This window comes from Nipponia nippon, unplaced genomic scaffold (genome assembly GCF_047370975.1).
Source record: "Nipponia nippon isolate SJK-2023a ecotype South Korea unplaced genomic scaffold, ASM4737097v1 scaffold_23, whole genome shotgun sequence".
Classification (NCBI taxonomy): Eukaryota; Metazoa; Chordata; class Aves; order Pelecaniformes; family Threskiornithidae; genus Nipponia; species Nipponia nippon.
This window is the reverse complement of record NW_028262340.1, coordinates 5,844,531-5,864,551: the sequence shown is the minus strand read 5'-3', so window position 1 is coordinate 5,864,551 and position 20,021 is coordinate 5,844,531. Positions and strand designations below refer to the sequence as shown.

General features: G+C 49.5%; 1 protein-coding gene across 1 annotated transcript in view; it reads right to left on the bottom strand.

The window, feature by feature from the left end:
• Positions 1 to 20,021, bottom strand: part of CSMD2 (CUB and Sushi multiple domains 2) — a 345,266-nt gene that overhangs the window by 16,967 nt on the left and 308,278 nt on the right. The window contains exons 52-60 of the mRNA XM_087760834.1: positions 19,665 to 19,859; positions 18,112 to 18,285; positions 17,593 to 17,766; positions 14,685 to 14,858; positions 13,729 to 13,854; positions 10,890 to 11,063; positions 8,419 to 8,601; positions 1,795 to 1,971; positions 774 to 953 (exon numbers count right to left, since the gene is read on the bottom strand). Coding sequence (XP_087616960.1) covers positions 774 to 953; positions 1,795 to 1,971; positions 8,419 to 8,601; positions 10,890 to 11,063; positions 13,729 to 13,854; positions 14,685 to 14,858; positions 17,593 to 17,766; positions 18,112 to 18,285; positions 19,665 to 19,859 — 1,557 coding nt within the window. The remainder of the gene's footprint in view (positions 1 to 773; positions 954 to 1,794; positions 1,972 to 8,418; positions 8,602 to 10,889; positions 11,064 to 13,728; positions 13,855 to 14,684; positions 14,859 to 17,592; positions 17,767 to 18,111; positions 18,286 to 19,664; positions 19,860 to 20,021) is intronic.

The following is a 20,021-nucleotide window of genomic DNA, read 5'->3' as shown; positions in this document are numbered from 1 at the left end:
AAGATGCTAAGCTCATGCAAATCAGCCTGGCCTCCAAATGAGACTCTGGCCACATTCTGTATTATTCCTGCAACATTAGCTCAGGGCAGAGCATGAAAGAGGAGTGTAAGAATTGCTCTTTGCAGCTTCTGAAGGAACTGGAGTATATTTGGAAGTCTCTGTGTGGTCTGCATTTATATCAGATTCATGACAGGTGAATTTTCCAGATTGCTAAAGTAGTACACAGATGCTGCCTCAAGCCTTATCTACGCTTGGTAGGTGAGTAAAACACTTGCAGAAGAGATCCAGCCTGTCCTGAAACTACTCTATTATTTCCCTTTCCTATCTCTGAACTACAGAGGCAATCTCAGAACCGAGAAATAATGAAAGGAGTTGGAAGAAACATTTTTCAGACTTCTAGATGACGCCAGAAAGTGTGTGCTTGCAAAACACAATATTTCATCCAAGTTTGATCTGAGTTTTTGTGAAGAGTAAATCACTTCAGTCTCTCTGCTTCACTTTTCCGGCGATACTACAGGGATAATAGCAATTACCTCCCTCCCAGGCATATTGTGATGACTGATAGACCTAAAGACAGCAAGGTGTTCATGCTATGTTGATAAAATTGTGCAAGTGCCACAAACACGGGACAGATTGAATGACAGGACTGAGAAACTCCCAGCTGGGCTCCAGGCACTATGCAGTCGTTGCTGCCTGTTACCTTGGCACAAGTTACAAAAAGTTCGTGGCTTGTAGAACTTGTATCCTCCAATATTTACCGCAACCAGTCTTACCCTTGCAGGCCGGTTTGGTGCCATTCCAGGTTCGGTCTTTCGTGCAGGTTAGAGAAGATGCCCTGTCTGACTCCATCATGTACCCAGGCATGCACTGGAACACCACTGTTTTATTGTAGGTAAAATCACTGCCCAGTCTAATGCCGTTGGCTGGCACACCGGGGTCACCACAGTTGATCACTGCCAAAGAAAAAGAAAGGAGCATTTCTGGCTGACCATCCCTTGTCTCACACTTCTGGATCTGCGATAACAAGAAACCTGATGGTCCTGAGCATTTTTCAACACAGGATGTAATCCAGTGATGGTGGAGAAGGGAGCATTTCTAGCACAGAGGATCTGGAGAGCGGCACTAGCTATGGAGCAGGCTGGGCTACAGCACGTGAAGAACACTTTGCTTCTACTCAGTGGAGTGAGCAGTGATCTTAATGGCACATTAAGATCTTGCAAGAAGAAGTATTAACACACATTAAACATTAAAGAAAACCTCGGTCAAATCTGGGCTGGGTGGAAGACAGTTTGCCCATGGCACCCCCTCCTCTCTCCACCCTAGTTACTGTCTCTTATGTAAAACCACTTTTGCCATCATCCACGTTCCTGCTGCAGGCACCTGTGAGTGGGAGCCACGAGCAAACACAACACCTCCACCGAGGGCTTCTGAGCTGGGGCTCTCCCCACGGGCGTCCCAGTGCCGGCACAGCGGCAGGCAGGAACGCTCACGTTCAGAAGCAGCCCCGGAGAGCCCCTCCAGGTCTGCTGACATCTACTCATGAAAGTTATTACAGAGCTCCCTTCATCCAACTGGAAAAAAACAAACCCAAAAGCAAGAGTTTTCCATTAGGTACTGGCAGAGATTGCAGGCTGAGCGACTGCTGCTGCCGCTAGACAGTTTAGCCGAGTTTCTCAGCACGGCACACGTGCGTGCACACATCTACAGCGAGCATCCAACACGCCCTGACAACCCATCCCCAGAGCCTGGCAGCATCGTTCATCTCATCTTCCAGGAATCCGTCCCAGCGCTCACCTGTACACTCTGGACTGGTCCCAGTCCACGTCCCGTTCACCGTGCAGTGCCGGCTCAGCACTCCTGTGGAGTAATAGCCTTCTCGGCACTGATATATAATGGAACTGGAGAAAATCAAACCGTCGTTAAATATAACCCTCGCGTTGCTGGGGGTTCCTGGGTTTCCACAGGATATAACTAGAAAGCAAAATAGCAAAGTTAAAAAAACCAAACCCAAAACACAAACAGCTCCCCCAGACCAAAAAACAAGGCTTCCATCCTGCAATTGACTGTTCTCAATAAAAGCAAGATTAGCTGCAAAGCCCCTGGCTCAGCTCAGACAGAACAGGCTATCCTGTGGCAAATCAGCTACATCAATCCGACAGGATCCCAAACACCACTCCCCAGCTCGGAGCAAGGGCTCCGCCTTGCCGCAGCACGTCCCAAGGCTGCGAGCAGCATCCCTGGCAGGGGACTGAAAAAACCCCTCTGTCCCTGCAGCCAGTCGGTCGGTCCCCGAAGCACCAGCCCTGCTCCTCTCCCAGGCAGATCCTGCAGCTCACCACCACAGCCAAGCCTGGGAGCAACCTCCTCCTGCCTGCTCCTCCAGGCTGAGGGAAGATCTTGTGTCTGCTTGTTGCAGAGGCCTCATCCCGGCTCTCAATCTCACAGCTGGTCCTACAGCTTAATAAAGCAGGTGGTGCCAAGCCTGGAGTCCCCTCCATCTTCCAGGAGTTTGGGAGCCTGGACCTGAGCGTGCCGCTTTGCCTCTGGCCCCTTTGGGAAGCCGACAACTTTGCAGACTTCAAGGGAATGAAAGCAGCAAGGGAGCCCGCTGCTCTCCCACTGTGGCACTGCTCGCTGCCCAGCTATATCCAATTATGCTTTCAGAGGAGGGAGAATATTGTGGGAATACAATTATAGGTTTGTCAGTGCCCAAGTTTTATGTCTAAAGTACCTCAACACCATGGCAATAAAAGGGCATCAGAGTGAATGGTGGTGCACGAAGCCCTGTCATGACAAAATAAGCACCTGCAATAATTGCATCCAGCCCTCATTTACTCTGAAATTACAGGACATAAAAGAAAATCACATGAATCAAGGAAAGGCTTAAACTGCATGCTCCCAGCTCTTTGACAAGGAAATTCCTGGCTCCCACACCTCCCCAGCAACATGCCACATCTCCGCAAGAGCAGCAGTCTGTGCATGCACAAGGTGACCCGTCCGAGCCCTGGGACTCCTCCCCAACACACACACAGAGTATTGCCAGCCATTCTCCACGGGGAGATGCAACCGCAGGCCCCAGCGGGAAAGCAATGAGCACAGGCCACCAATGCAAGGAGAGAAGTCTTCCTCTGCCTCGTTGCTTAGTTTGCCGACAGCCTGTTAACACACGAGCTTGTTGGAGCCATATCTGTTTGACAGGAGGAAACTAATAACCATTCTGGACTGTGCGCACAGAAACTCTGCATGGCACTAAAATCATCCGAGGTGCGCTCTCGTTACAGATTTCTCATGCAGCCAACGTCTCTGTGATACACGGTGTCGTTTCCAAGAGATGCTGGGATAAAAGTCAGATTCTATCAACTCAGAAAAAGCTCTAAATTACTATTTCACTGCCTGCCCGTACATCAGCTGTTCTCTCCTGCCCAGCCTTCTCCACCCATGCACGTGGCCAAACACATACAGATGACCCAAAAAAATTACTTTTGTGACTACAAGGAGACTCATGGAAATGGTTTAATCGCAGCATGCATCAGCTGCAACCTGTATAGGTTAGATATAAAAGAAGCCATAAACGTAAGGATGAAAGAGTTGAACTTTTAAAATTGTAATTTAAATATAAATAGGATCTAATCATGCAAGTGAGCAGTAAGCAGGTAAATAATTCCCTTTGGCTTCAGTGGGAGATGTAAAATACATTAGGCCCCAAAAGAAAACTGGTTTTGGCTCTGGTTTTTGAACAGGGTATAAATCCTAACGACCCTGGAAGTCCCATAGTCATACCCACTCACATCTCCTTAAGAATCTCAAACCCAACCACCTTTAAACTGAAGTAAAAATTCAAAAAAATAACCTGGAAATCAGCTGCATCAGATGAGGATTTCTTAGAGTTGCTGCTTCTTTACCAGGGAAATATTTCCAGAGACGACGCTCGGTTGAAACGACGGATATGACAAGCAAAGTTTGACCCTCCGCCGCAGCAGCGGCGCAAGGGGTGCTGAGAGCCAGCTTGTCCCGCTCCTCCGGCCCCTGCGTCCTGCTTTCTGCCACGCTGCAGAAGATTCGACAGCCAAGCGGAGTCCAGACCCATCACACCCTGCTCAGCACACACCTCCCCGCCTGTGCCGAAGACCCAAGAGCCCCGAGCCCCGGTCTGCTCCGGCCGAGCAGACGAGCCGCACCGCGCTGCCAGGCTGAGGAGCACCGCAGGGCGCTCCTACGATGCCAAACCCCGCTGCTGCTTTGGAAACATTTCAAACATCCCTGGGACTTACAGATCATTACAGAACTCCCCACCTTGGGGTTTCTGGGTTTGTTTCTTTATCAAAGTAAATTTTATTCCTACAGTTAACTTTTATGAAGGCCATTTTAAGCAAACTCCATGGAAAAGCCTGCGAAATGCAATTAACTCCATCCCCACCAAGTACTTGCACGCCTCTAAAGCCCACCTGCAGCACAAGATTTGCCAAGCGGTGGGAAGGGGTGAGCTCAGCGCCGCAGGCTCCGAGCTCCACTCAAAGTCTGACAGGAGACGGCACGGTGGGAACCAAACACTTGAAAACGTGTTCCTGAGCCCTCCTGAGAACTCAGCTCTTGCCCTAACCTGGGAGCTGTAAGCTCTGCTCAACCCTTTATCGCTTCCTGAGGGCTCGTGAAGTCAAGGGCACACTGCCTCACCCCCCTTGCTCCCTGCTACCTCTGACATCTGCAGTTATCGAACACGAAGGGCTGCTGACTGGAGGGGTTTCGCAGCCAGCAGCTGGCTGCAGCGGGCGTGACAGCAGGCTGCACACGCTGGTGCTGCGACACCCTCCCCCAGCTCCCCCTTCCTAGAGGGGAACCAATTTTGATTTTTGAGGACGTGCGCTGTGCACGTGTGCTGGGGTGGCCCGCGAGCGGAGACAGCAGGGACTTCGGTGTCTGCCTTGACTCCTGATGACAGCCGGAGCTGTTCCCTGCGATCCCGTCGTTGCTGGGGAGAGCCGGGAAGCTTCTGTACACTACAAAGTGGCCTCTGCTATATAAAACATCACAAAGCTCAGAGGTGCTCCAGAGCTCAGCAATAATTAATTTGATTCCAATTCACGCATCCTTTTACTGAAAGCTTATTAAGATTCCCCCCCCTTTGCTTTTTCCTACATGTTTTACAGCGAGAAGCTGCTGGGAGATGGCATTTCTCCGGGTCCTATTCAGGCGCTCAGCTCAGAGCCAGCGTAGCTGTGCATGAAGCGAGTGATGCTCAGAGCATGGTCAGCCACCCAGCTCCCCCCAACACGAACCACTGCTACCCAAAGCAGCAGGGCAAGGGGCAAGTGCTGTTACTGATTATACGCTTTAAGCTCCCCCAGCCCTGCACAGCAAATACCCCTCGGATCACCGTGAGAGAGGGGCTTGTTTCAGGGCCTGCCTTTCAGCCGGGGCCAAGAGAAGGCACATTTCTGCAAGGAGCAGCACGCCCTGCTCTTCAGAAACTGCAGCAAGGAAAAGCTGAGGGCTGACGACTGCTATCAGTGCCCGTCTGCCTGTGCTCGAGGTGGCGTGTGGGTACAGGGTCCTTTGCATGTTCCCCCTCCCCTGACATAACCTTTATAACTGTCGCTCCTTCTTTTGGGCTCTGCTGCCATCCGCCCGCCCGGCTGAAACTCTCCTGATGATGTCTGACACATCGGGCAAAACCTCCTGCTGGCATGAGACACAGCTGAGAGCCTTTGGAGTCTCAAAGCCTTTGCTTCAGGGCTGGTAATTTCCCTGCTGTTTAATCTAACCAGTAAGCCACAACCCACCTCACCATGCAGAGAGAGAAAGAAAAAAGCAGCCTGGACCCAAGTCCCAGCCCTGCCACCTCCCACGTCCACAGCGGTCCAATGGGCACGAGTCAAAACTCAGCTTCTTTTCCCAGTGTTATCACTTAAAATAAACACCTTTCTGTCTACTGAAACTGCCAAAGAGCAGCCAGAGCCCCACCTCATTTTGGATGCAGTTTTAATTCACTTGGAGAAACAACAAACATTATAAAAGCAAATATTCTGCTCAACTTCTAAGAGGAGGAGGAAGTGTAGAGCAGAGTACAACTGACGAGCCCCCTCCTGCACCACTCCTCAGTGAACACAGACATGAGGAAGGAGGAGAAAGAAGGAAAAAAAGCATCCAACATGCCATTTACACTTTAAAAACTTTCTGGAAATTAAAGCTAAATGAGGCCTGAAATCTGCAACTTTAGAAAGCCAGGGAAGCTGCTCTTACTGAGGACAACAAAACCAGAGCTACGTAAAACAGACTGAAGCAGGAGTCTCAGAAAGAGTCCCTGCAATTAATTTAATTCCAAACCATTTGTACATTTTGGAAAAATGAGCTGTGACTTCTTCCTGCCTCCCTATTCCTTTGGTTCTCTTCAAAAACGTTCTAGTGTGTAAAGGTGTAAGGAATAACAGCCTCTGAGTTTCAAGGTGACCCCCTGCAAAGCCCAGTGCTCCCATCTGCCACGCACACCCCCTCCGTGGATCCGAGCTGTACCGGTCCCGGCGCAGGAAGACACCGACAGTTGAACATCAGCCCCTTGACTTCAAAGTCAAGCGGATGCTTTGTAATTGAACCTATTACGGCAGCTTGCGCTCGCTCTCTGAAATGGAGGCAACAGCTCCGCTCTCCTTCCCTTCTGTTTACGCTGTAGGATTTGCACGGTGTCCTCTGCACGGCTGCGCACTTACGCGTTCCTCTGCAGCAGGCCCTCATCTCCCGCTGAACGGACCGAGACCCTCTGTGCTCATTCAGCGGCTAATCTGGAGAGCAATTTGCATTGGATTCTCTGGGCAAGCGAGTGCCGGTGACCCGCGAAGCCCCATCAGGCTTGATTTTGCTCAATTTTGGTGGCTGAGAGCAGCAAACAAGTGGCTGACTCAGAGAGCTAATGCACCCCGGAGGTGCCGAGTGGCTCCGCTGCCGTGCTGGAGCTTTTCCCTATCGGCAGAGATGCCCGTTCCTTCCACGCACCTGCCTGGGCACTCAGCTCTCATCTTCATTTGCCCTGAATTCAATCCCAAAATTAATCTCTCCCCTCCCTCTCTTAGAAATACCTGTTCCAGCAAGTTGAATGCAACACTCAGAGTGCAGTCAGAAGAACACCTTGTAGTGCTTGCAACTCGCTGCGAATACAAATGACGGAGACGCAGCACACTGCTCATCACTGGAAATTACTTTCCTATATTGGCCAGTCAGCACTTAACATTAAATGACTACATTATAGGCATAATGTTATTATTATTCATAAAGTATGGAAAAAAGTCTGCCAGGGATCTGTATTTTGGTGCCTCTGGAACCCGATGGGTTATTTATCTTGAGATTAATGAACAGAGCCCTTCCACAAAAAGAAAAAAACAGAGACTGAAAAAAACCCCCGAGACCTGAGTGTATTAATAACATGATTCAGTGTCTTTTCAATCAAGAGCTCCATCAATTTGGAATAAATTTCCAATTCATTTACAAACTCTCTCCGAGCTTCTGGCTTTCAAATCAGCTGGAGAGAAGCACTTGCCCAGGTCTCCTCGCATTTGGTATCCTGCCTCGTTTTGGCTTTTGTTCTTTCCCCAACTGATTTTTAAACACTTTTATAGAACAGTAACAGTGAGCAGCACAGCTCAGAGAATCTGGCTGGGGGTTTATTAGATTGGATTATAGGATCTTACTTGATTCCTTCAAATGGAAAAATAAGGGGTTTGGGGTTTTCAAATATGAAAATATGCTTACTGGATTATAATTTGCATTTTGCATTTCTGCTTAATGTAAATGACTCTTGCATGTGCCAGTTCCAGCTTTAACGGAGGTCTGAAGCTATTGACATTTCTCATTCTACTGAATTTCCTTGCCAAAGCAACAAGGAATTAGGCAGTGGTACCCACAGATCTTACACCAAAACAGGGCATTTCTGATCATCTAGCTGGATACACGATGCAGATCAAGAGACCTTCACCCCAGCGACTCTCGCAGCGAGCCTGTGCCGTCTTGGGGGGTGACTGGAAGTGAGGACCAGATCCCAAAGGCTCTTCCTACTCCATACCTCAGTCCAGGTGTCGGCATGAACGTGAACGACCTGAAACTCTTTACACCATCCTGGTGTACCCTGCATAGCCGAGCAGAGGTGGGCACACAAAAAGGTGATACTCATCCCCTAGCACTGAAAAACCCTCCTGTGAGATGTGACCTGCAGGTGTCTGGGAAAGGGGAGAATTGAGGCTCCTTGATATACATGGAGCATTTGGAGGAAATGCTGAACAAGAGTATTATTTCTCGCAGCACCAGACCGTCCCTGGCAACTAAAACAGAGGGGACGGGCTGGCTGGGCAGCCGTCCCTGCTGCGGTAATTCTGGGGACACCCACAGCAGGCCTGGCATGATGCAGGAGAGGACGCGGGGTTGGAAAAGTACCTTCACACTCTGGCTGTGTGCCGCTCCAGGAGCCGTTGGCTTGGCAGCTCCTCTCGGATGAACCCCGGAGCACGTAACCGGGCTCGCAGCTGAACCGGACCACACTGCCTACATCGAAGTCATCTCCCAGCCCAATGCCATGAGAGGGGATCCCCGGGTCACCACACACGCCCTGGCTGCCTCCTGTTAAGAAGAGAGCACAGTATCAGCAGAGTAAGCAAGTCATGGGCTTTGGCCCTTCTTCCCTCACATGTGTTCAGAGGGCCAGCACACAGATCTGGATCGTGTGGCTGACTCCATTTAACTCTGACTGGCTCTCAGCAGAGCAGGCAAATTCCAGATGAAACGTCCCCTGACTCCGGGAGCCCACTGGTTTTAAGCTGGTTGCAAAATATGGCCATAACTCCTGACTCTCAAGATGGAGCCCTCACCAGCTGCAGCTGCTTTCCGTGGCAGCCGCTCCAGCAGACAGCAGCTCGGTTGCCAGCATCAGTCATGTGAATGGTTTCCCTCCAAGCAGAAATTACGACATGCTCCAAGCCACCTCAGCACGCCCTATTGTATTTGCAGAACAAGAAGCTGTTGGGTTTGGAGCAGCGAGGTGGGAGGGATCCAGCTGAGAAACATCCGCTGGTACAAGTTGTGAACACTCGGAGCTGCCAGCTGTAACTTAGGGGGACAGGAGGAAGGGAGCAGCTGTAGCAGATGCCTCGCAGGGGTTCTCTGGAGCAGGCTGGAGAAATGCCCACCTCCTTACTGCCTGACACAGGCTCACGTCGTGTATGCCTGTTCTTGGCTTTCTCTGCTAATGATCTGTGTAAACACATCCACCCCCAAGCCAGGAAAGACTATTTCACTCCTGCCGCTAGCAATGAAGTTCCCGTTTCCTGGGCCTTCTGTGCTTTGCTGCAGGTACAGCCTTTGCAGCGTCACATGTAATATAAAACATAATGAGCATATTCATCATCTGGGCAACGTACTTGCTTGTGAAGAGAAGGGGGAGAACGCTCCAGGTTCAGCATTTTCTTTCACATAATGACTTTTATCAAAGTCTTTTGTTTCATCTTGCAAAAACTGCAGTCACCACTGTAGGGATCTTTTGCACACAACGAAGAACCTTTGGCAGGAGATGATCTGAGCTGTATTCTGCCTCTTCACGGCTTTTGTAACTGTACCGCCCGGGTGTGGCATAAAAGAGGAGCCTCTCCCCAAGCCTTTGGGTGGAAATCATGGTTCTGAGGTACTGGTCATTCACCTGGCACCCCAAGTGGCCCCAAATCGGAGAGGGCCTGTCAAACACCATCAGCCTTCGTCTAAAGCTGCCTCCATGAAGTCATTCAGAAAAATCAGATGCAACAGATGTCAGCAGGAAGCAGTCAGAGTAATGCTGAATGTTTCCAAAAATCCAGCCGCAAAGATGACAGGAGAGACAGTGAAAATCACATGGGAAAAAGGCACGAATTAGAGCAGAAAACCCTTCCGAGCAGCTACAGACCAAGAACTCTGCAGATGCGGCTTCCGAATATGAGGATGACTCCGCCTGATTTCTCTTTCCCTTCCAAAGCAGAGGTTAAACTTGGTCAAGTGGAGCTGCTAAATCTAAGTGGCATAATTAAAAATTAACACTTGTCCCAAATGCGTTGCTCCAGCTAAGTTCTTATTTTGTCTGCCTCTGTGCTCTCCAAGGAACAAGCGATGGGATGGCGTGGGGAGGGCTTTGCACAGCACCCTGCCAGCCATTCAGCACCCTTCCTTCTACTGGAGGCCACCAGCTGAGATCCCAGCAACCCGATTTCAGGAAGGCTTGGCAAGCACATCTCATTGCATCCCCCATGGCTTTGACCCAAGTCCATCTCATCAGCGACTTTTTTGCTTATCAGGATGTTTTCAGTGTGAGACCTTTCTCACTCTGGCACGGGAGTGGGGATGGACTTCTGTTGCCAAACTGCTCTCAGTGGAGATGCTGATGATGTGGAAACTCATTGTACCAGCTTCCACTTGCCTTGTGCAGACCTGGGACTGCTGGGGTGCCATGACAGCAGATGTCAGGCCCTGGAAAGGGACCACATGGGCTTCTTCTGTTGGAATGCACGAGAAAGAGGGTCAGATGCTGCAGTCAGGATGCAAGGACCTGATTTTGCATAAGACGCGTTCATCCTGTACAGACTCTACACGGAGAAAACTGTAAAGCAGCAAGCTGCAGTACACCTCCTACCACAAACACTTGCTGCAGTGATTTATTCCTCATCTTGCACGCTGAGTGGTTTACTCTCTGCCAGTGCTTATCATCCAAGTTGCAGGAGACTGGATAGCTGAGACGCAGTGATTTTCAGAGTCTTCCACAATCTCCCTCTGTAGCACGTGCATTTCTCCAGCTCAGCAAAGCCCACCAGGCTGCCCCCTTGCAGGATAAAAAGGGGGCAGGGGAGGACGGGACTGCCCCATCCCCTCCTTCCCGAAGCCCACCTCACCTGAGCAGTGCGGCAGGGAGCCGCTCCAGCGCCCGTCGAGCTGGCACATGCGAGTAGAGTTGCCGATCAGAGTCCGCTTCCCGAGGCAGCTGTACCGGACCACAGAGCCAACGGTGTACTTGTCACCTGAGATCTGAGCGTGCGGTGGGGAGCCGGGGTGGCCACACGAGACCACTGCAAGAGACAGATGCGACAGTTTCAACCATGAGGAAACTGCCTGCGATGCTCGCTTGAAGGCAGATGCAGCAGGTACACAGCAAAGCACTGCATGTTTGAAGTCACTGCATGGGACCCTGGCAGCTTAAACCCACTCGTCTGCCCCAGAGCCCACCGAACGCCCGGTGGCTCATGCCACGGTGCAGGCGTGGCATAGCAGACCTTGCATCGGACTCCTTCGGAGGGACATGAGCTCATCCTTTAAGAACTGCCAAGGGTTTGTGCATAAATGCCTAGTCTTGACACTGACAGGCACTTTGCAGGTTCCTTGGAAAACTCATCCCTTCTTGAACATGAATATTTCCATGCACACCCTCACCCCCACCCATCCCCGGCAGCACCAGGCCCTGTGACAACAGAGCTGCAATCGATGCCGTGTCACACCTGAGCAAATTATCCTGGCAGATTCTGAGCACCGCTCGCTCGACCATTGCTGGTAAAAAACACACCGCTAACAATAATTAATAGGTTTACTTTAGCTTAGCAATCGGAGTGGAGACGGGGAGGCTGTTGACAAATACGCTGACAGATTTAGGGGCTATTAGACAGGTTTGGCTGAGGATGCTCAGCGTAAAGACCATGCACCACTGTGTTTCTGAAGGAAAGCATCCGTAACGGGTACCTTATCTCCCCCTGCTAGAGTCTAAAAATACCAAGACTGGCATTAGGTAGGAAACATGATGTATGTTTCAATAAAAAGGAGAGCACGCGTATGTTTGGGCACGTGGGCGTTGAAATATACTGGTGCAGAGCTGTGACTAAAACCAAGGACGCTTTGCAAGGAAATGGGTTTGATAGCTAATACTTAAACTCGCACTGTAACTAACAATTTAATAACAGATACTCCAGCAGACTCAGTTGAGCTTAAAACCTGTGGCGGTATTGAGGTTTTTAAAGGATTTATGTGCACAGTGTGAAGACTCTTTCTTCTGATGCGTTAGGCTCTGCTCCCGTGTACTTTACTTACTGGACTTGCTCTCCCACCCCCCAAAGGGGATCAACTCTGTCTTACTCCTTCCTCAGAAACAGGAACGAGACAGCATTTGCAACCCAAGCTAGTCTGGCATTAACCTTCTTCATTTATGTTTTAGAAAGCGCCTAGTAATTTTTAGGTACCCAGCTATAAACACTTAAAAGGGTACGGGTTTCAGCACTGAGCACATCTTAAATTCAACAAACAGAAAACAGACATGCAAAAATCTCTTACTTTTTTTTTTTCTTTAAACTATTAAGCCCATAAATCCAGATAATCAGTCGTAAAACTGACCTGAGTTTCCAGTTTTGAGAATGCCCACAAATCCTCCAAAGTCAATGGATGCTCAACATTTTAAGGAAGATTGCTTTTACTTAGCTGGAAAGCTGTGGACTGAGGGAGCCTGAGATAGGAGGCTCCCAGGTTTTAAAAGGTAGCTACCCTCTCGGAGCCCCTGCGGCTGCGGTAACACGCGGTTATCACTTGTCAATTCCCCATGGCTGTGCAGAGTGCTGCAAATGCGAGAAGGTGGCATGCTGCTAACAAAAGGAAAGGAAAATGTGCCAAAAACTACTTTGTATGACTAGGTGTCGAAGGATAATACAAGAAAAAAAAAGAAACAATCATGGCTTTGGAACAGCTCAGCCAATCTGAACGTAAGGAGCTCCATTTCTGACTGCTTTAGTGATTTGTTATGCCAGGTAACAGGAGATGGCAGCTGCTTTAGTCTCCAGAGGGGACAGAGCTGTGCTGGGGGCTGGTCTGCCAGGGGTCTGCTCCTGCCTCTGCCAGCACCTCACTGGGCAGTCCTGCGCCAGCTCCAAATCCACTTTGGACCTCGGTTTCCCCCGGTGTAAGACAGGAACACCACCACTGACACCTTTCATACAAGGCATGGAGCTCTCCTGGAGCAGGTATTACTACCACAGCACATGACCACCAGGAGTGTTTTGTGTCTTTGTACACTACTGGAAATACTCCTTAGGCCAAACCATCACCCAGAACCTCCCGATTCCCTCTGCAAAGCACAACGGCAGAAAGGGCCAGGATACTGTAAGGGGGAACGATGGAGAGCGAGGGTTGGGAAGGAAATCCTCTTTAGCACCTGCGTCGCAGCAGAATAAAGGCTGCACTTATTTCACCATCGCACTGCCATTTCCCTCCCTCAAAGCCATGGGGATGAGTGGGTGTATGAAAACTCAGCCATGCCTGAGCTGTGCTGAATATGCTCTGTCCTCAGGCAGGCTAATTGCACGCTGCTTCCCGTGAAGATCTGTGTCGCAGAAGGTCTGCTGCCCTTCTCCACTTGCACTACTTTTGCTGGAGCTGCATGGAACCAGTAAAACCCAGGGGGAGCTGCCTTCCCCTGCAAAGGGAAACCATCTCTGTCTAACAGGATTTCTCTCCTCAGACCACATATTTTCCTTCCGTGGGCAGGATCCAGAGGCCAGTGAAGCTGGTGGAACGATTCCCGTGGATTACAAAGGGCTTTGGATCCAGACTTTTTACATGACCATTCAGCTAAGCAACAGAGAGCTCTGTGGGATGAAAGCCTGGGGTGGATGGCTATTATTCTGAAGAACTTACAAAGACACTGTGGGAGGGCACGGTCCCAAGTGCCATCCCCCTGACAGGTAAGGACATGTGTACCCAGTAAGTAATATCCATGGCTGCACTGATATGAGACAGTTGTTCCAAAGCTGAATCTGTGAGGACCACTTGGCTGCACTTGACGGATGCTGTTTTCCAGGTGCCCGGGGTCAGTACAGTTTACAACTGCAAACAAACAACAAAAAAAAATACAAAACAAAGGGTGTAACAAAGAACAAAGGATTCTCCAAAAATGAACAGGAAAACGGGAAAAAATTGCAAATCACATGTTCCACAATTTAAGGGTTTTTTTAAGTCTTTTTTTTTTTTTTAAAAGATACTTTGGGGCAGAAAAAGTCCTTATTAAAAGGAAAAAAAGAGAGAGTGGAGGCAATCCTGCAGGCCCTCGCCCTGCCACGCAAGGCGCGGCAGCAGAGCCTGGCTCTCTGGCCCCAAACCGGGACTTATATCAGCCAGTTGAGAAGAACCCATTTCGTGACCGACAGAGCAACAGTATCGACAGGGAGACTGGATTAAGGGAGTACAGAGGAAGGGAGTGCAGGGAGGGGAGGGAATTTGATAAGTGAACTTAAGTGCTAATATCAATGGAAGTAGGGCAGCCTAGAAGAAGAAAGGGCTCTGCAGAAAGACCATGGCATTTGCTTGGATTAAACTCATCCAGGGTTACCAGGATGACCTCTGCTACGGGTCTGGCCTGATATTTTCTTGCGTCCTCCCCACCTGCAATACCTATTTCAATGTCTTGGAGGATGTAGGGCTGGGCAGGGTCCATTAACAGCTTTGAACGAAGCCCAAGGGAAAATCAGGTTTGTTGCACGAGATTTACACAGCCCTGGGAGCTCAGACATCACTTGTACATTCCCGAGGAACTGCAAGATTTGTTTTACATGAATTTATGACAGCGTCAAGCTGAATTTTAGGAACCCAGAGAAAGCAACGAGGAAGGCGCAGACAAGTCCCGTTTGCCTAGACCGGGGCGGAGGCAGGCGACTTACCGCGGCAGGCGGGCAGGGTGCTGCTCCACTGGCCGTTGGCCAAGCACTGGGACTGCGATGCTCCTTCCAGGCGGTACCCGGTGTTGCACACAAACTTGGCCACATCGTTCAGATTGAACTGATTCCCTTGGGTCAAGCCGTTGGCAGGGTTGCCAGGGTGGCCGCAAGTGATAGCTACAATTAGAAATTGGAGATGTTACTTTTTTGCCTGGAAGAAAGCAGATTATCCATTGGAAAAAGTTCCCAAGGAAGGAGACCATAAAAAAACCCCAAACATTTCAACCCTGAAACCCACACTGACTTCAAAGATTTGTGGCCAGCTCTGTTGAAATACTGAATCAAGTTGAGAGCATGGTACCTTTGTTCGTTTTACTGGCATAAGAAATTCTCTGAACCGCTCTCTAAGCAGCTGAGTGCCAGCATCCTACTGACTTACACTGTAAATCCCTAGAGCTCCTCTTCAAAAATCCCAGCTACTGCTATTAATCTATTGCCTTACATTACCCTGGGCATCACAGGCACAGTCATGAAACCTGATGTTTTCCTCCCTCTCCCTGGTGTAAGTCAGATGTACGCTCACTGCAGTATAAAGTTACACCTAGAGGGATAGTTAAAAGAGAGGAGAAATATGAGAAAAATCAGGTTTCTAGCATATGGCCTAGAAAGCTTAAATCTTCCTGCTTTAAGTTTGAAAAACTTTGGGGGAAAACCTTTATTTCTAAATCCCTGAAATGAGGATTTTTGTGTAGTTCTTGTTCCTGTGGCTGATGTTAGCTCGGGCCAGCGACGAGGTAAAGGGCTAAAGGGTCCCAGTGGGAGCCGCTCCGACAACACCCGGGGCAGCTTCAGGCGGGGAAGGTGCAGAGGCAAAGGCTGGAGCAGCAGTAAGCACACACAAGACTGAAATTCCAAGCGCTCTGCTGGCACGTCGGCAGAGGCGGGCGGTACAGGGAGGATACAGCCCCTGCTGCGAGCGAAGCCCGGAGACCTTTGCTTTGAGCACAGCAGCGAGTTCCGCTGTGCAGAAGAAACGTCAGGATACGCCATACAGAGATTTTTAGCTGCTTAAGGAATGCGACATCTTCCAACAGCGGAGGACAAAGCAATATTGATTACTGTCGTGCTGAAACAGGGTAACGGTCCATCAGTAAAAGCCCAGCGGTTCAGCTGTACGGCTGCCAAAGCCAGAAGCTAGAGGGGAAGATGAAATTCCCACAAAAGATCCATAACACGTTTGACTGCCAGGGCTGGACTATACCGCAGGGATGGGAATTTATTCCTTATGCAAGCTGGTGACAGGTACAGGTCTAAAAAAATATGAAGCAAGATAGCCTTTCAGTGCTGCAGGAAGCAGATGTCAGGTTCTCTGAGGTACTTCTGAATATGATTATACATGTTTTGAAACAGGTGATGGATTCTGTCCCAGAAAAAAAAAGGCTCCCTGCAGTGGGCATGGATCAAAAAGACCTGTTCACACAGAGGAAGCAACTGTAGCAGGTTTAAAGAGAAAATATCAGGACAATAGGAAATTATAATGTGCTAACACACACAGTGCCCTGAGCTTCTTCAGAAGCAATAAAGCCTCCAGGCATCTAATTTCAGAGCCCAACAGTGCTCTGCTTTAACGACATTAAATTTATGTTATCCATAAGGCTTAATGTAGTGTAATAACTTCAAGGCCAACTTCTGCACATGAGACACCTTTACATATCTCTGCACAAAAGCTTGGTGGGCTTTCAGGGGCCAGAGTCAGAAGCTGGCACAAAGCAGAGCCAAAGCAAGGCACTGCACAGGACCCAGCCCTGTACTGGTGCAGTAGTCAGAAGACAGATACAGATCAGCAACATTCATTTGGTTTGTTCTAATGGGTTTGGTCCCTCCCGAAAGAAACAAGATGAGCCATGAAAATGGATATTTAGAAAATCCTGCATTTCCATAAATCTGCCTGACAGCAGGAGGACCTCTATCAATATGATTTCCTGGTCCAAGGTTAGTATGTACGTACTCGGCAGGTAAAAGCGAATTAAAACTTTTTCAACAGAGCAGCCTCAGACATGAGAGTAATTCAAACCTACCTACAGACCCACAGACAGCCTTTCCAATAATTCTTTGCCTAAAAATCTCAGGCAGAATCCTAGACATCCTCCAAATTTTGGAGTCTCTGCTAACCTTGACAACTTAAGTCTGTTTCTTATTTTTAGGCTGGAATCCGCATATTCATTGATTTATAGGTCATTCCTTAGTTCCTATCTTGCTGTTATTATCGTGCCTTAGCACATAAAGCTCTAAACCAGACAGGAGAGATTGGAAGCAAACAACTGGAGAATCATGATATGAAATACATGGATTGCACTGTCCGTTGATAAGAAGATGCTTAAACTTATTAACACCTTAGAGCTCTAGAGACTGACTTAATTAGCTTATTTACTGGAAAGATAAATGAGCGAGTTGTACAAGGTGACTTGTGAATGTGGATCAGAGGAGGAGAGAGGCTGACCTTCCTCCAGCACAGAGCACGGGGCTCAAAGACAGTGACAACCGTGGTGTGCTTGGGGGGGCCATGTCTGCCGCTAACCTCCCCACACCCCATAAAGGGGGGTCTCCTCAGAAACCACACCTTCAGCCAGGCTCAGCCATTGGAAATTCAGCACATGAAAAACACCAGAGAAAGGCGGAATTTCTAAAGCAGAGGAAAGAAGCAAAGCAGCCAAAATTGCAGCGATGCCACTCCTGCCGCACCTCAGCTCTCTCCTACGCGAACCCCAAGGGCGCTCGTGCAGCATGCTCGCTGTCTGCGTGCAAAGCAACCATATGCAGCCGGGGCGTGTGAACTCTGAACGACGGTCTTTACACGTGCTCTTGTCCTCTGACTGTCACCAGGGCTAAAGAAATCTGACAACATACTTACGCACACAGACAGGCGTCTTCCCAGACCAGCGGTGATCCTGCTGGCAGATCCGCACGGACATCCCGATTAGGCGGAAGCCGGGGTTGCACTGATAAACCACGCTGCCGCGGTAGTTGTAGTTCTCCCCGTTGATCTGCCCATTGACGATGGGACTGGGAACACCACAGTGCCCCGCTGCAGGAGGGAGACAAGGAGAACCACCGAGAGCTCGCGCCTGCCCCTCCTGAAGGCACCACGCACCACCCGGGCTCTCTGGGGGGATCTGAATTTGAGTCTCCGCAGTCATAAATCAAACCAGAGCAGCAGTAAAAACAACATATCGTTTTTAAAGCTCTCCAATCTCAAAACACCTCGCATCTACTGAGTGGTAAGGAATCAAAGTCTGCTTCCTTTTTATATCTAACTTAAAACCTTAAAGCTTCAGTAGCACCGAGTCCTCGCTTGGGTTCTTTCCTGGATCAGTATCTAAAATTCCTACTCCCTCCTGAAACGCCATCAGGACTCTTTCCCCACACCTACCCAGACACCTCACTTCTGCTCCGCTCCAGAGTCCGTTGGCCATGCACTCCCGCACGCGGGACCCTACCAGGGTGTAGCCAGTGTTGCAGGAGAAGATGGCTGTGGCCCCGTAGCTGGTCAGCGTGCCGATCTTGTTCCCATTAGGTGGAGTGGGCAGGTCTCCGCAGGAGATAACTGAAGGAGATACCAAAGCCCAGTAAGTGAGAACAGGCAGGGAGATGCATTTTTTTAAACACTTGCCATCACAAGTTATTACTGAAGTCAGAAATGAGTAGGAAGGATTATTAAAGAGTTACATGGATAATAACAACAATTCAGAGTTGTGTTACGCGAGGTGACGAATATAAGTGCTATTAATATTTATGCTTCAGGACGCTTGGGAAGTACTAAAGACAAGACTGGCTAGGGAGAAACTGTAAAAGTTTTTCATACAGTAAGTTTTTAACACAGGAATATTTCTATTATTAACCCATGGCTAGATACACCGGGGAAGCCCGACTTCCAGAAGAACCACAAAATGGCACAAGATTTCCAATCAGAAAGTGACACCCAGCTGCTTCGCACATAGTGGCTTCCAGGACAGAGCTGATGTCTGAAGATCAGACCCACAGAGGACACCCAGCCGAAAGCCTGGTTTGCAGGGCGCAGCTGAGCCTGGCCAGGAGCCCTTGCAAATGCAGCTCCCAGCCACAAACTTCAGCTCTTTATTTTATCTGCCTTAAAGATCTGCAAACCCTCTGGAGCTTTTGCACTCAGCAAGAAATCAAGAGACTCATGCTGGGTGCTTCTGACCTTAGTGCATTGCCAAGATCCTGTCATTTGAATTTAGGTGGCAATAACGCTGAAGAAATAAAACCGGGTCAGGCTCACGCTCCCGGATCTGGCTGAAGAGCCAGCAGGGGTAAAACTACATCTGTCACCGAAGTCGGCAGTTGCATCTCTAGAAACAAAGGGAGGCAGGAGGAAAGGGAAAGCTGCCATTCTGAAGGAGAAATTTTTCTGTCTCTATCTGCACTCAGAGAGAAAAAAACTCCACCTTTGACAAAGGAAAAGATCCAAAGCACAGCAGTCGTGTCAGAATGACTGAGCGAGCCGCTTGCTTGCCAAGAGTGTTTTTGATTTACAGGTGACACTGTTACCCTCCTAAACTTGGCATTTGCATAAAATTGGAAGAGGTTAGATTTTAAATCAGAATTTTTTATTTTCTTTCTTAAAAGCAAACTTCAGAGCATCTGGCACCAGTGACAGCTAAGCTGCTGGGACCTGACAGCAACAGATGAGCTAATGTGCTGGAGTTCTTGCAGAACTGTTTAGATTAAACCAAGAATCAGATCAACAGATGACCTCTCCCTGCATCCAAACTCTCTTCTACCGGAGCAGTTCTGCAGCCGCGCTCTCAGATGCTGCCAAGAGCGGCCAGGGCTGTGGTGCGTTTGCACGCCGACAGCAGAGCTCGCACAGCCACCGAATGGAAAACAGAAACCCCATCCCCTGCAAGGCGCCCCGCGAAGCTGGCCTGCCCCGGCACGGCTCCTGAGCTTTACTGCTCTTACTTTTACAGGTCGGCATCGGTTCTCCTATGCTCCACTTCCCGTTGGCCTGGCACCTGATGACCCGCTGGCCCGTGTAGTAGTACCCAGGGTCACAGATGAGCATTAGCTGGGCATTGTAGTGGTACTGGATCTCGTAGGTCAGCCGCCACCGACCGTGCTCAACTGCAATGCTGTTGATATCGGGACAGGTGACAGCTAGAAACCAGATGTGGTGAGTCAGGGAAAAGAAAGGAGACAAAGATGTTAATAGGTGTTTAACTCCAGGGCCCTTCAGGGCATTTCAGCCAGCGTGCTGGCTTTTTAACAAGGGGGTCAGTATTAGCATCTCTCTTTTACAGGTGGGAAACCAAGACACCG